This window comes from Stylophora pistillata, chromosome 2, assembly GCF_964205215.1.
Source record: "Stylophora pistillata chromosome 2, jaStyPist1.2, whole genome shotgun sequence".
Lineage (NCBI taxonomy): Eukaryota > Metazoa > Cnidaria > Anthozoa > Scleractinia > Pocilloporidae > Stylophora > Stylophora pistillata.
In genome coordinates, this window is record NC_142520.1 from 52,534,665 (window position 1) to 52,550,551 (window position 15,887).

Sequence of the window (15,887 nt, forward strand, 5' to 3'; positions counted from 1 at the left end):
GGGAGGTCCCACTTGATCTGAATGTTCTTTTGAAAATTCGGTGAGATTTTTCATATTTGCAGCGTGATTTGCTCTTGGCAAATCAAGAACTCTCACCTTTTCAAAATCAACTTTGATGTCTTTTATCATACTGAAACCACCGTTGATTATTGCGGCCGCATCGGCTGCGCCATAGGTTGAAATCGATCTCAAAATATGCATTGTACCAGTCAGCTACAGCCTCTGACGCTGTTTTTGTGTTAACGGTAAATTTATACCCTTTCTTCTGTTGATAATTGTTATTTGCCGGTGCAGATTGGAGAGGAGTATCGAGATCATATGAAGAATATTCATACCCCTTTGCAAATTTTTTAGTTCGCATAGAAGACATTGTTTATTTTGTAAAAAGATAAGATAAAAATTTTTTTTTTCACAAAAAAGTTTACAAAAAAAGTTCAGCAAAATCGTCAAAGAGATCATCTTTTTCAACTTTTTTGGCTTTTTCACCCTTTGGAAGTTTTTTTCTTGCAAACTTTTCGAAATTTTTCAAACACATCGGCCAGCAAAAGAACATCACTTTCATTGTAAAGTTTGAGGTAATCTCTGAACGTTTTCATTTCAAAGGTTTTCCATACTTTATGTGAATGACAAGAGCCTTCTTCAGTGATACCATGTCCACTCAATGAAGAGAACCATTTTTCACTGGGTGGAAGCTCAGTCTCATCAAGCTTGTGGTAAGAATCAAACCATTCATAAGGAAATTCACCTTTTCTCTTCAACAGTTCAAGCTTCTCACCGGTATGGTATTTTCCTGTGTTTTCCAAGGTGTTATCTTTTTTGACGAGATTTTTGACAAGATCTTCGAGCTTGGAAGCCATGAATTTGAAGCTATCTATAAACCTCAACTCTCTTTTTACATCAACATTTTCGTTTTTCTTTTCATCGAAAAACGTGTCGACCACAATTTTTTTGGTAAAACTGATGTATTTCTCTTCGTTGTTGGGAATACAATCAATGTCACCTTCTGTGACACCGAGATTTTTGATGAAGAGATGCGCATCGTAGTTTGCCAAATTGTGAAAAATGACGGGAGTGAACCTTGGTCGTCGATTTTTAAGATTACAACTGTTGTGTGCAGCACCACGAAATTTACCTGTATAATGACAATGATCACGAACTTTGTAATCTTTTTCGGTGAATTCTTTTTCACATAACCAACAACACGTTGCATTTTTAAAGATTTCAACATCATTATTTGTGAAGATCATCTTTTTTGGAGGATAGTCATTGTGTATCGCTTTTACCTCTTTTTCAAGCATGTTTACAAATATCTGTGCAAGATCTTCATCTTCAGACTTTGCTGTGTACACAACCTTTTTTGAATGAGTGTCATCAAAAGAGCATTTTATATAATAACAAAAACTCACCGGAATATGCAGTTGCTTCTTCTCGGTGTAACACTTTTCAGGATATGGTTGAGAAGAGTGCAATGGCTTTATGATCGACTCAAAGTCGGCATAAATCACAAACGGCACATCTACCTTTTTGTAATAATTTTTGAAAATGATAGAAGTATCGGGTTCTGGTACTTTTTCTCTCACAGCCTCATGTTTTTCGCAAAGTTCACTGTGTATATCGAGAAGCTTTTGTGTTCCAAAATAATTGAGACATCTCCTGCAGATATACTTTTTGTTTTTTGCCTTTGACAATTGACTTGATATGAGTCGACTCATTGATTTGATGAGACAGTAATGTGTTTTTTCACCTTCAGTGATGAAAAGAAGATCAATATGTGTATTGCTATTTTTGAACTTGCTCACTCTCAAGGTTTTGAGTTCATAATCGTACATGTAAACGTTGACGGTGATACCTGGATTCATTTTTTCAAAGCGGTGAATATCTTTTACCTCCATTGGAAACTCAATTCCTGTCCAAACAAGCTTTTTTGCTTGCTCTTTTAAAATCTTTGTGACACGCTCAGCATGGTTCTTTCCCACGGGGTTTAAAGCTCTTGTAACACACCATTTAAAACATTGATCATCTTCATTTTTCATGTTAACGATGGCATTCTTTTTTGCAATATCTGGTGGCAGCTTGATATATGAAGAACCTTTCAAAGGATTGTATTCTACCGTGTGCAGATCCAATCCTGCAACCGAATCGACAACCCAATTGCTTCCATTTCGTATAAACGTTTCCAAACTCTCTATCATTTTTTCAACACATGTCTGATAAACGTCTTCTCGATCGGTCTCTTGAAAAATGGCCTCCACTGGTGATAAAAAATATGCAAGATCCAATTTTACCTCATCTTCTGCGGGATTTGTCTTTGACATATTACACCTCAAAACAAACAACACCTTGATATTTTTCTGTGTTTTCAAAAACTTGAGAATGGTTGGTTTTACAATATTGAGAAAAGGTATGGGTTCATATCCCTCAACTCCTTCAATAGTGTAGTGATTTGTAAACCTTTTTAATGTTGTGCTGGTCTCAACAAGATTGAAACGTCAATTCCATTTTTGTTTGTAAAGTTCGTTGATTGTGTCTTTGAAATCTTTTATCTTGTTATTGATAACGACATTGGGTGCGTCTACCTCTTTCAACCATTTTCCCCAATCTTCAACCTTTTGTTTTCCCCATTCAACAGTTTTGTCTATCTTTTTTGTCTTTTTTGTTGCTTTTGTAGGTTTTGTGTATTTGGTGGGTTTTAATATTATTTTCTGTTTGTTTACAACCTCATTTTCAGGTATTGGTTCATCAAGTAATGCTCCACCCACTCTCTCCTCAACAACAACATTCATCGGTTTCAACACCTCTCCTCCGAAAGAAATTAGATCAATGGGTCTCTGGACATCATCCTTTGACGTTCTCCTGACATCGTCATTTGTTGACTCTTCAATCATTTCAATGAGCTCCGCTTTTCTCAAACGTGAATATCCTCTCAATCCAAGATTTTTTGCGAGTGCTTTCAATTGAAGCACTGTTTGTGAATTCATTTCTGACATTTTTATTTATCAAAGTAAATTTTTTTTTATTTAATTATTTTTTTTATTCTTCTTTAAATGATTTATAGGAGAGGGTAAACTTCGAGAGGTTAAACCTCTCAAAGTCTCCTACAAGGGGCTAGCCCCTCGTGCTCCCCTTTTTGACTCAAGGTTTGAGTCAAAAAGTTTTACTATAATTTTGTGTGGTTATTTAAATATGAGGGTTATTTAAAAAAGTTGTTATTTAAAAATCAAGTTTATTTAACTCGTGTTGTCAAAAGTATGGTTATTTAAATATGAGGGTTATTTAAGGTATCGGTCTATTTAAAAATGTAGCAAAAAGTCTTTTCAGTCAAATTTTGTGGTAAAGGGTATGGATTTTTTGTTATAATTAAGATTTTGGCGAGGAGCCCGTAAATATACAACTACTGCCATACCAGTGCTCCCCTCCCTTGTAATAAGTTGGGAAAAGGATATTTGTATCATGCTATCATTGTTTACGTTTGGGAATATCCCATCTCTGATTTTTATTTGACTGGATGGGCACAGCAGCATACAGGCTAATTACAAGCTTTTGTTTACTCCTCATGACCTAGTGTTAACTGGGAAATGACAGCTGACTTAATCTAATCAATTTTCTCCTGAATATTTTTAACAAACAACTTTGACTTCAGAAATACTTCTGATAATTTCCCTCTGACATTTCTAATTTGGAAGATTAATCATCATAATCATTATGTTCTTTCCACCTCCATAAACACCTAACATAAGCTCTTTGTTTATAATTCAGGCAGCTTCTGAATATAAGAAAACAAGTTTAGAAGATAGTTGGTTCATTCAAGGCTGTTGCAATATGAGAAAAGACAATACAGCGCTTTATTCACATAAATCGATTAAATTATATTATTATAAAAATTTTATTTTACAGTACTTTTGTTTTTTAAACATCTGTTGTTTTAAAATTTTGTTTTCTAGAAGTACCAAGATGGTAATGTTACTTTTTCAATCAGGGAGCTATATAAACCAGAAGTATTCTGTTAGCTTACTACATTTTATGTTGAAGATGGCAGTAAGTTAGAAAAGAAAGAAAAGAAAAAGCAAAAATAAATAAATAAAATAAGATGATTAGTGAGGGAAGAGCAGCATAAAAAAAAGACATACTGTTACGGGTTTTGCTGCCTTTTTTTGTCAGTGGGCCCTGGGACCCACTCGGTCAATTTGATTTCGCTGTTTTGATACAGAAACAAGCCACTCTGAAAAACCACCGTAACATCCTGGAAGGAGGAGTAACCACGCTTTAAGAAACCAAACCCTAAGAAGTACAGAACAGCCAGTCAACGTTGAGACCAAATGCAAAGGTCTTCGTGTCACAAACTAAATCCATAGCCGGAAGTACCAGTAGTGCACCAAACACAGAAAAACGCTGTTTATATTTCACGACAAGAGAGGCCATGACCTAGCAAGCTGTAAAGCTCTTGAACGCAAGACCCTGGCGGACAGAACAGAGTGGATTATGAGAGCGGGACTTTGTTTCAAATGTCTTTCACCAGAACACCAAGAGAAGGACTGTAACACGCTTGTCCGCTGCTAGAAATGCGGAAGCACTCTCCCCGACACACCGCTACAATCGGAGAAAAGGAAACCAGCAACCGAGGATAACGGCGGGGAACTAAGAGCAACTTGCACATCGATCTGCCAAACCAGGAATGGAGGACTGTCATGCATCAAAACCGTTCTCGTAGACGTCTTTCAGAAGAAACGGCCAGACGTTGTCCACAGAGTATATGCCATCTTCGACGATCAAAGTAACGCCTCCATGGTGTCACCTCACCTCGCTAACATGCTAGGAGCTGATTGTCACAAGCAGAAGTTTCTTTTGTCCACCTGTAGTGCCGAAAAGGAGGTGAAATACGGCCGTAGAGTTACGGAGGTCTTTGTGAAGTACATCGGAGGAGAGCTGTTTAAGTTACCTACGTTAGTAGAATGCGACCACATTCCGCGTGACAAAAGCGAGATACCAACTCCAGAAATCGCGAGGAACTTTTCCCATCTGAAGGAGATAGCCGATCAAATCCCACCCTTGGATCCAAATGCGAACATTGAAATCCTTATTGGCCGAGATGAACCGGAGTTGTTGAAAGTTAGAGCCTTTAGAAATGGTCCAAAGGAAGCCCCTTGGGCTCAGAAACTCAACCTTGGGTACTCTCTCAAGTCAAGTATGCCTGGACAGAGTTGGAGGCCCTGTTCATGTCTCAGCTCACCGAACCACAGTTAACATCCCAGAACCAAATCGACCACACCTCGACCACGAAAATCGTGACCTTGCAGTAAACCGAGAGAGCTCCCCATGTTACGAGACAACACCCTGCCCCAATTACTTCTTGATCAAAGAAGAGTATGCCGGAGGGGAACAGATCGCCCCAGACGTTTACCGCACAACCCCACACGACAACGAAGTCAGTCTGTCTCAAGAGGACCACAAATTCCTAGAAATTATGAGTCACACGGCCCACAAGAACAGTCAAGGCAACTGGGAGATGCCCCTACCTTTTCGTAAAAGCAACGTCGTCATACCTAACATCCGGAGCCAAGCTGTGAGTCGTTTATATGGCTTATTGCGTTCATTCAAGAAAAATGCACAGTTGGAGAGAGACTACTTCGTCTTTATGGGAAAGATTCTTGAACGCGGGCATGCCGCCCTAGTACCACCCGACGAGCTGAAAGCTGTCAACGGAAGCCAGCAAGTCTGGTACCTACCGCAATTCGCCGTGTACCACCCGAGAAAGCCCGATCAGATCCGCGTGGTTTTTGATTCCTCGGCAGAATTTCACGGAGTGTCTCTAAATAAGGAACTCTTGTCAGGTCCAGACCAAATGAACAGCCTGCTCGGCGTGCTCGTCCGTTTCCGTCAGGAGAATGTCGCTCTGCTCTGCGACGTGGAACAAATGTTTCACTCCTATGTCAACCCCGAACATAGGGATTATCTGAGAGTCCTATGGTTCAAAGACAATGACCCCTTGAAGGAGGTAGTGGAGTACTGGAGGCTTGTGCATCTTTTCGGGAATGTGTTAAGTCCAGCGATACTAACTTTCGGCATGCGAAAGACGGCCAAAGACGGCGAGGAGAAGTTCGATGCCGCAGCAAGTGTGTTCGTTTCCAATGATTTCTACGTTCACGACGGCCGTACTTCACGCGCAACAGAGCAAGAAACGATAGAGTTACTGAAGAACACACAAGCCATGTTAGCGACAGCCCAACTCAGGTTACACAAGGTTGTGTCAAATTCCATTACTGTTATGGAAGCCATACCCGTGGACGACAGAGGGAAAAGTGTTCGCAACCTTGACTTCCGTCATAACAGCCTCCCGACTCAGCGTTCCTTAGGAGTTCAGTGGGATTTAGAAAGCGACTCCTTTACATTCCATATCACCTTACTTGAGCGACCATTTACGCTTAGAGAGGAATCCTTGCCACCATAAACTCAGTTTATGACCCACTGGGCCTAGCTGCCCCAGTTATCTTGAATGGAAAACTTCTCCTTCGTCAGCTAGTGATCATGGGGTAAAAAGGCAGTGACACCCCTCTTGGCTGGGACGACCCATTACCTGACGAATTGATGCGTCAGTGGCAGTCTTGGAGAGACGCTCTCGTCAACTTAAAAACTGTGTCAATTCCTAGATGTTATCACCCCAAGGATTTCGGCTGCGTTTTACGTTCGGAAATTCATTCATTCTCAGATGCATGTAAAAACGGGATTGGTGTCGTCACCTACCTTCGCCAAGTCAGTGAGTCAGGAAACGTTAACGTTGCACTCCTGTTTGGTCAAGCCAGGATGGCTCCCTTGCAACCGACAACAATTCCTGGACTTGAACTTTGCAGCGCTGTTTTGTCCTCCCAGTCAGTGAAGAAGCTGTTAGAAGAATTGAATCTACCTATCCATGAAGTCGTTTTTTACACAGACTCTAAGGTTGCGCTTGGTTACATACAGAATGACAGCAGGCGCTTCTACGTGTATGTCGCCAATCGCGTTTAAGTCATTAGAAGCATCTCCGACCCAACGCAATGGAGATATGTTGGGACCACCTCGAATCCTGCGGATCTCGTAACCAGGGGAGTAGCCGCAGAACATTTGAAAGACTCAAGATGGCTACGTGGCCCAGAGTTCCTGAGGGAAGCCTCACCCAATCCCCTTTCTACCGTTGAAGCAATCAATCAATCAATCGCCTTAGACCTGCAAGATCCAGAGGTCAGAAGTCAAGTAATTACCTATACCACAGATGTAGTTACAATACCGGGACTGGGTGCTGAAAGATTCAGTCGTTTTTCCAGTTTCACGTCTCTGCGACGAGCCCTAGCCAACTTAATTGTCATGGTGAAAGAGCGTAAAGCAGCAAGCGCAGATCACATACCCAAGCACCGGACCAACAGAACAGACAATCGTGTCCCGTCAGAAAAACTGCCCAAACGAATCCCACGTCCCCCTTCAGCAACGGAGTTGATGCAAGCAGAGATGGTAATGATTAGGACCGTTCAGAATGAGTGTTTCGCAGACGAAATAAAATTGCTCGAAGGAGCGGAGAGGACCGAAGGTCGAGATCGTTCCCGACAAAGGAAGAACCTGTTAAAGAAGTCAAGCCTTTACAGCTTAGACCCGTTCGGGGATACCGAAGGAGTACTTAGAGTTGGTGGTCGCCTTCGTCGCTCTCATCTCAGTTTCCTCGAGAAGCATCCTTTCCTTCTCCCGAAAGGGCATCATTTGTCTCGGCTAATCGTTCGGCACCAACATGAGAAAACACATCATCAAGGTCGACATATAACTCACGGAGCAGTGCGCACAGCCGGCTTCTGGGTCACTGGTGGCCATGGGGAGTTGTCGAAAGTCATCAGTTCCTGCGTCATATGTAGGAGGCTTAGGGGAACAATACTCATCCAACACATGGCGGACCTTCCCTCCGACAGGACCGAAACCCCACGTCCTTTCACTAACGTCGGATGTGATGTCTTCGGACCATGGTAAATAAAGACAGAAGCTCAGAGGAGGCGTTGCAAACTCCAAACGCTGGGGACTAGTCTTCTCTCGTTCAAACAGTCGTGCCATACACATAGAAGTTCTGGAGTCTATGGATACAAGTGCATTCATTTGTGCACTTCGTCGTTTCCTATCCATCCGTGGACCCACCGCTAGAATAAGATGTGACTGTGGCTCAAACTTCATCGGAGCTAAATCTGAGTTTGATCAAGCATTTCAAGAGATGGACGAGGGAGCACTGAAGACCTATCTTGCTAACCATGGCTGTGAATGGTCCTTTAATCCACCCCATGCTTCCCATTCTGGGGGAGTCTGGGAACGTCAGATCGGCACAATCTGTCGTGTCCTGGACGCTATGCTCCTAGAGCTTGGGAACCCTCAACTTACCCATGAACTGCTCGTTACGTTTGCTAGCCGAGGTTTCTGCTATAGTGAACGCCCGTCCTATCGCTACTGTCCCATCCGACGTCGAAGACCCACAGCCCCTATCACCTTCAATGCTGTTAACATTGAAATATTGCCCGCTTCTCCCACCTCCCGGGAATTTCGTTCCACAAGACCTTTATGCACGTCGCCGCTGGAGAAGAGTACAATATTTAGTAGACCAATGGTGCGTTGACGACGGGAATATCTCCAGTCCCTGCAGAGGAGACCCAAGTGGAACAAGCGAGAACGCAACCTAACAGCTGGAGATATAGTTTTGGTGAGAGACAAGGAAGCCCACCGGAACGACTGGCAACTCACAAGGGTCGCCGAAGCTATTACCAGTGAAGACAGAGAAGTTAGAAAAGCAAATGTATTGATTTGCAAAGAGGGAGTACGGAAGACTTACCTACGTCCTATAGGCGAACTCGTCCTAATCTTACAGTCTCAGGACGTTAAGGACCGTAACTATGTTAAGTAGGATGTTCAAGTAGCAAGGACGTTGTCCTTGGGCGAGGAGTGTTACGGGTTTTGCCGCCTTTTTTGTCAATGGGCCCTGGGAATCACTCGGTCAGTTTAATTTCCCAGGCTCGTTCGGTTCACAGCTCGTGTGTTGCATTTTTTAGTTTCGGTAGGTTTCACCTTAATTTATCACCTCAGTTTGTCAGTTTATCATTCATCGCAGCACCATCCGTGTAAGTTTTCATCGTTCCGTTATTTTATTTTTTCCTTGTCGTATATTCTGTTTTCTGTTTTCGTTTCATCGTTTTCTGTATTTTAAAAGTTTTACATGGAAATTTCCTATACCTGCTTAAATTGGTTCTGAATGATTGATGTTGAGGCTATTCCTCAACAAGGTTTTATGTTAGTCCGTTCCGTTCTACACTTTTTTGTACGTCACGTAGACCACAATCCTTCAGTAGTAATTTTTGTTTTTGTACCCTTTTTTAACGCACGTGGTGAAGCGCTTGTAAACAATTTAGGTACGTGAAACTGTTTCTTTTCTTTCGTTTACCGCCTTTCATCATGTGGTTTTTACGGCTCCCTGAGTTTCGTAATTTATGATGAAAGGGCGACCGGATGCTTTTGTAAACATTGGAATTCTTCGACGTCATTAAGTTCGTTGGTTTAATGAGCTGTTGTTATTCGACATCGACGCCGCTATATGTGTCCGACCCGGACAATTGATACTGTTAATTCTTAACTGTAATAGCAGATAGAGGATTTACAATTTCTAAGAGTGTTGGGTTAAAGCAAAGAGAGCTAGTGATTCCTGCATTCACCAAAGGAAAAGCTCAACTAGACTCAGTAGATATAGAGTGCTCAAGAGGTATAGCCAATGTTAGGATCTATGTGGAGCGAGTGAGAGGTTTACTACGAACGAAATGCACTATATTAGAAAGAATACTCCCAACTAAATTCTTGAGTTGTGACCCAAATGGTCCCAAAAAGAACCAGGTACCGATGATTGATCGTATTTTAAGAGTTTGTTCAGCCCTTGTAAATTTTTGTCCATCAATAGTAACAATTGCTTAGCTAGTTTTTAAATGAATTTTTTTGTTTTCTAAAATGATACCCTGATGGAAATGTTTCCCAGAATCCTACAGGATATCGAATCCTTGATTATTTGATAAATGTGGATCCTAATCCTGGACAGAATCCTGCTCGGGATCCTGGAAGATATTTTCACAAGGGTAGTGCAAGAACTTTGTAACATATTAGGGACCAACCACTTCTAATGACCTATGCTCTGGGCAGATACCTAAATACAATTTTGTACAGCTTGATTAATTTCAACATACTACAGGAACTAATTATTGATATCTATTAGTAGAATGGTTTTCATCAATCGATTAAATACACTTTGGGGTAATACATCTTACTTCTATTTGTGTTATTTTGATGTTTACACTCCACTCATCATACTTTGTTTCAGAGGTTAATGAAAACCATTCTAACCAGTGGACAAAATTATTTAGCTGCTGATCAAGTGAACTAAAAGAGCAAAGATAAATATTTTGTTAACAGATAATTTTTATGTAAACAAGTGTTGATCACTTAAATTGAGAACATTTGTGATGTACATGCATTTTTAAAGATAACAAATATCAAGCTCATAGTGATTGTGGTTATAACTGGAAAGCAACAACAACAACAACAAAATTTTTCAATTTTCTTATCAAATATATTTTAAATGGTAAAAGTCATCTTGCACATTGTCAAAATAATATTAGAAACAGGAACAAAATATTATTTTCAATGCTTTGCAAAATTATTTCACACGGCAATAATTCCTATAAAAATAAAGAGCAGTATTTGTGCTTAGATTCGTATTTCTGGTAAATTCTATGACAAAATTGTACAATTCTATGTATCAATGTGAATGATTTCACATTATTTGACACCAAAAGACATGTTTTGTTATTTATAAAATTCAGAAATTGTCAATATATTCTTATGAAAATAAAGTGCAGTATTGGTCTTTAAATTCCTATCTATGGTTGATTCTATGACAAAAATATACAATTCTAACTATCAATGTAGATGATTTCGCAGTTATTTCACACCAACAGAAATGTTTTGGTATTTACAAAATTCAGTGATTTCTCCTGCATTTAGATTGCAAACAATTTAACTGCAAAATGAAATTTATTAACTAGCACAAAATACTGGTTATAAGGGTAGTAAACAACAGGTTGCATTATTTAGTATTAGTAGTGTTCTGTGGATAGCTAAATGGCTGCATTGTTTGCATTCTGTTATATGTAGTTCGAGTTTGATTCAAACGATTCAATGAAATCGTCAAGTTTTTCTTTTAACTTTTTAGCAGAAGAGAAATCATTATTTTTCCCTCGCATAGGTAACATTACTTACATAAGTTGGAAGAGGCCACGAGCAATTTACTTGCGTACGGGCCAACTTTTTCTTAATTCGAGTCCAATATTTAATATAAAATAAAACACTGGCAACGTGTGAGCACGATTCAGCTAGACCTGTCTTACAGCCTAAGCAATGAGCAGAGAAGATTCTTCTATTTCTTCCTGATATAAGCCCGATATCGACGAGATCATTCATACGCTGTGAATGTCAGACTTTGCGACGACTACATACTTGTGAGAGACAATTCTTCCCTTCACGGACGCCACAGATCCAGCAGCCACTTGCTTGTACGCTTCGAGAATATGGACGCTGGTTCCTTTGTAGGTGCGTTTTTTTTAGACCTATCTAAGGCCTTTGATACAGTGGATCATCACTTGCTACTTCGAAAGCTTACCAACATCGGTCTTACCAGTTCTACCACCCAGTGGTTTAGATCGTATCTCACAAACACGTCACAAATCACATCGGTTGGAGATGCTCACTCTGCAGTGACCGAAATGCCTGTCGGGGTACCCCAAGGCAGTGTATTGGGACCTTTACTGTTTTTGATTTACGTTATGATCTTTCGGATTGTCATCTGGCAAGTGAAATTATTTTTTACGCGGACGATACTGTAATCTATTACTCATCCAAAAACGTCAGTCAACTTGAACATCACATCAATGCTGATTTACGAACAGTGTCTGAGTGGCTCTCCTAACTCTAAATATATTCAAATGCAATTTTGTTATCTTTGGAAGTCCTCAGAAACTGAATCAAATTCAAGATATTTGGCTAAAGTAGAGGACACTTGTATTGAGAGAACACAATCATTCAAGTACCTCGGCGTGACATTCAACCAATCTATATCATGTACAGATCATGTCCATGCTATCAGCATGAAGATTAATCAGGAGAATCTGGCTTAATCAGGAGAATCAGGAATGTATTGCCACTACAAACTAGAGTTACCTTGCACAATACCATAATCCTTCCTCTTTTTGACCACGGAGATGTTATGTGGGGGGACAAGAATAATGATAATCAGATAGCTTTTTTTAGGGAGTAAAATCATTGCAGCCCCCGGGCCGGCTGAAATACGACTTACTTTACAATGGGAATAGATTATCTCTTACTCTAAGATAACTACAACAAAAGCCGCGAAATGTAATCTACAATAAAATACAATAAGAGAAGTATCAGAAACCAAAATACAAATAATTGAAATAGCTACTAATAATTAAAACTGTTCGCCATGATAAAGGTGTTTTTGAACCTATTTGTCTTACAAATCGGTAGCTTGAACTATCTCTGGCTGCGGGTGCAATAGGTGGACTCGTTGCGTGGAGGTAGCAGATCATTGAGCTTGTGGTTTTCTTCCCTAACAATCTGATCAAATAGAGCATCACACAAGATCTCCCTCCTCTCGTACAGTGACGCAATGTCAAGAGCTACTAGAGCCTCAGCGTAGGATAAGTCAGGTTGAATCATCCGCAACGCGCGTTTTTGCAACCTTTCCATAATAATAATAATAATAATAATAATAATAATAATAATAATCGACTTTATTTAAAGAGGGTAGACACATAACAGGTTGCGCTGATAAACCAGTGACCCTCAAAACTAAAGTTAGTAAGTAATACATTCTAAGCCATAGAGATTAAAAATAGAACTAACTATTTGAACAATGTAATGAAAAACTGGGCACGCATATTCTAATACAGGGCGTATACATGTTGTATAGAAAAGTTGCAGATCCTCAGATGGAACTTTAGCGCTGTTTAGCTGTTTTAGGAAGTACAGACGCTTCGCAGCCTTTTTGCATAAAGATTTTACATGTGCGTTCCACCTGAGGTTGTCCGAGACTATCACTCCTGACAACCTTGCGGATAAAACAACTTCGATTTACTTGTCATTGGTAGTAATATGATCAAACAGACTACCTGATCTGGAGAATGATATTCTCAGTTCTTTACATTTAGACTCATTGAATTGGAAACCATCTTTTTCTGACTGACTTACAAGTTCATTTACACGTAATTGCATGTAACTAGACTCATTCTTCAATACTGATTCGACAAGAGTGGTGTCATCAACGTATTTCCAAAGAGTTGTGTCTGCTACAGAAAGATTATTTATCATGATAAGGAAGAGCCAGGGGCCCAATTTCGTCCCCTGTGGTACCCCTGTAGGAACAGCCTCCCACTCTGAGAAGCAATCGCGGCTCAGTTTTATACTTTGCTTACGGTTCGTTAAAAAGTCCATGATCCAGCACAAAATCGACCTTGGAATATCGTAGGAGGAAAGCTTCCGCGCCAGAACATGATGGTCAATCAGATAAAATGCCTTCCGGAAGTCAAAGATTAGAACTCTCGTAGTCGATCCATTTCCATCCGTTGACTTCGCCCAAGAGTGAATCATACTAATTAATGCATGCGTGGCCCTGGATTTAGGCACCGTTCCAAATTGCTATAGGTCGATCTTTGAGAGGACAGCGGGCTTAACATAAGTGTCGACAACGTACTCCTCCGCTATCTTTGACAAGATTGGAGTCAGGGAGATGGGTCGAAGGTGTTTGTTTATGTCCTGCAAAGGTCTTTGCTTGGGCACCGGCACGACATCCGCTTCTTTCCATGAATGAAGGAGACGACCTTCGCGATAAGATAAATTGAGAATATCTGCTATCGGCGCTGCCAGTAAATCTGCATTTTCTTTCAACACCCACCCTGGGATGCCATCAGGACCATGCGCTTTTCTTCTGTTCAGTTTCGTCAATTTCTTATAAACCGACTCGTTTGATACAACAAGCGCAGGTTGTTGGGTTGCACTTTTAAAGGGTAGTATGAGAAAATCAGCAGGGAGCGGAGAGAAACACTGCATAGGCGAGAGAAAGGCCTTATTGATGGTGTTGGCAAGAAAGATGTCATCTGAGGGCCCATACAGGTGTCGCAGGGACTTCGTGACGTAAGATCTCTTCGTGAAAGCCGGAGAAGAGCCGCTAAGCTTTTTTATTTCATCCCACCACGCGGACGGCCTACACTCCTTCAAGTGCTTCACCTTCGCTTGAAAGTACTTAGCCCGACACGCTTTTCGTTCGCGATTCACGCGATTCCCTAGCTCCCGAGACTGTTGATTATCCCCACGGGAAAGGGCGCGCTGGCGTGCTTGAATAAGATCTTTAAGTGTACATGTGATCCAAGGGGGCTCAGTAGAGTGCACCCTCCGGGATTGAATAAGAAGAATATGTTCAAGTCCTGTTTTTATGATCTGTTCCAGGAGCGAGACCTTTTCGGCGCACATTTTGAAGGCGCGAGTCAAGGTGTTCACATCCACAGCATCCAAATAGGTGCCCATTGCTTGGCGCTTACTGGGGTGCAAATCTCTCGTCTTAATAGTGATAGTGGGTTGCTTTACATGTGCTCTCTCTTTCGGTTGGAGCTCAATTGAGGCATGGTCAGATAAACCGAAAGGCAGGCGTTCAATGGGATCCTGATAATATTCAGAAATATTAGTAAGGACTGAATCAGGTGTCCTTCTGCCACGCGTTGGAAAATGGACTATTTGCTTTAGCTGGAAATTATTACGGAGGTGTGTGATTTGCAATCTGTTAAAATCCCCAGCAATCGGAATACCAAAGTTGGGATAGCACGATTCAATGGTTGATAAGCACTTGATTAAATATTCCATTATTGCTGGGTCACTGACGCTTTGCGGATGATAAAGCGTCCCAACAACAATAAAATTACATCCCCCTGGGAGACGGAACGGCCTAAGTTTTACCCAAAGCATTTCGAAAGATGGCTCTTGTAACTCAACCAGAACAGTGAAATTGATCGTATCCTTGATGTACATACAAACACCGCCGTGTTCAGATTCGACTCTGTCCCTGCGAATAATATTAAACCCCTCTAGAGTAACCACGTTGTCATGAATAAAACTCCGAAGCCAGGATTCTGCGATGCAAATACAATCCAAATTTGCATTCAGAACAACATGGCGTAATTCATCGATATTAGGAGCCAAGGACATAACATTTGAGACCAAAAAAGATGGAACATGGGTCGACGACAAACCTCCTTTTGGGCTTGCGGGGGATATGGTGACTGGTGTCAAGTTCGCTGGGTTTCGGGAACGGTGAATTCTTGTTAGTGTAGCAACACGGTTAGGATCCCGTGGTTGAGCAACGCTGATCAACTGGTAACGATCGTTTCCTCTATCTTTGACGAGACGTCCTGCTCTTTTACCGCTGTATCGTGGCCAGAAGGTCTTAGACAGTCCATTAGGAAGTCTTACTAAGCGACTAAGAGCCATTTCTTTGATTGACAAGGGAAAGGATGCAAGCTAAGTTAACTACAGAGAGATAAGAGTGCAGCCATGTGCGGCGCATTTACATATTTGGCGGCGCATTTACATAATGACACTATAATGTCAGAGTTGCAGATCCTACAGAATAAAGCTGCTAAAGTTCTGCTGGGGCACCCACCCGAAGCTCGTCAACCGAAGCAATGAGGAGTTTAGATCTCAAGTCGCTCTCCGCAAGAAGGGTTTTCATCGCTGCATTGCGATCCACAAATGTCTGGTTGGGGAAACTGATTTTAATATTAATTTTA

At 41.0% G+C, this 15,887-nt stretch overlaps 3 protein-coding genes across 3 annotated transcripts; 1 reads left to right on the forward strand and 2 right to left on the reverse strand.

Annotated features, from left to right (window-relative positions):
* Window positions 1–482: 482 nt before the first annotated feature.
* Window positions 483–2,315, reverse strand: LOC148740285 (uncharacterized). Its single transcript, XM_088749659.1, has one exon. The coding sequence runs from the start codon at window positions 2,313–2,315 to the stop codon at window positions 483–485; it is 1,833 nt and encodes a 610-aa protein (XP_088605785.1).
* A 4,483-nt stretch (window positions 2,316–6,798) lies between these two features.
* Window positions 6,799–7,983, forward strand: LOC111345347 (uncharacterized). Its single transcript, XM_022952629.1, has 2 exons — window positions 6,799–6,977; window positions 7,077–7,983. The coding sequence occupies exons 1-2, from the start codon at window positions 6,799–6,801 to the stop codon at window positions 7,981–7,983; spliced, it is 1,086 nt and encodes a 361-aa protein (XP_022808364.1).
* A 5,763-nt stretch (window positions 7,984–13,746) lies between these two features.
* LOC111345348 (uncharacterized) lies at window positions 13,747–15,588 on the reverse strand. The gene has a single exon (XM_022952630.1). The coding sequence runs from the start codon at window positions 15,586–15,588 to the stop codon at window positions 13,747–13,749; it is 1,842 nt and encodes a 613-aa protein (XP_022808365.1).
* Window positions 15,589–15,887: the final 299 nt, after the last annotated feature.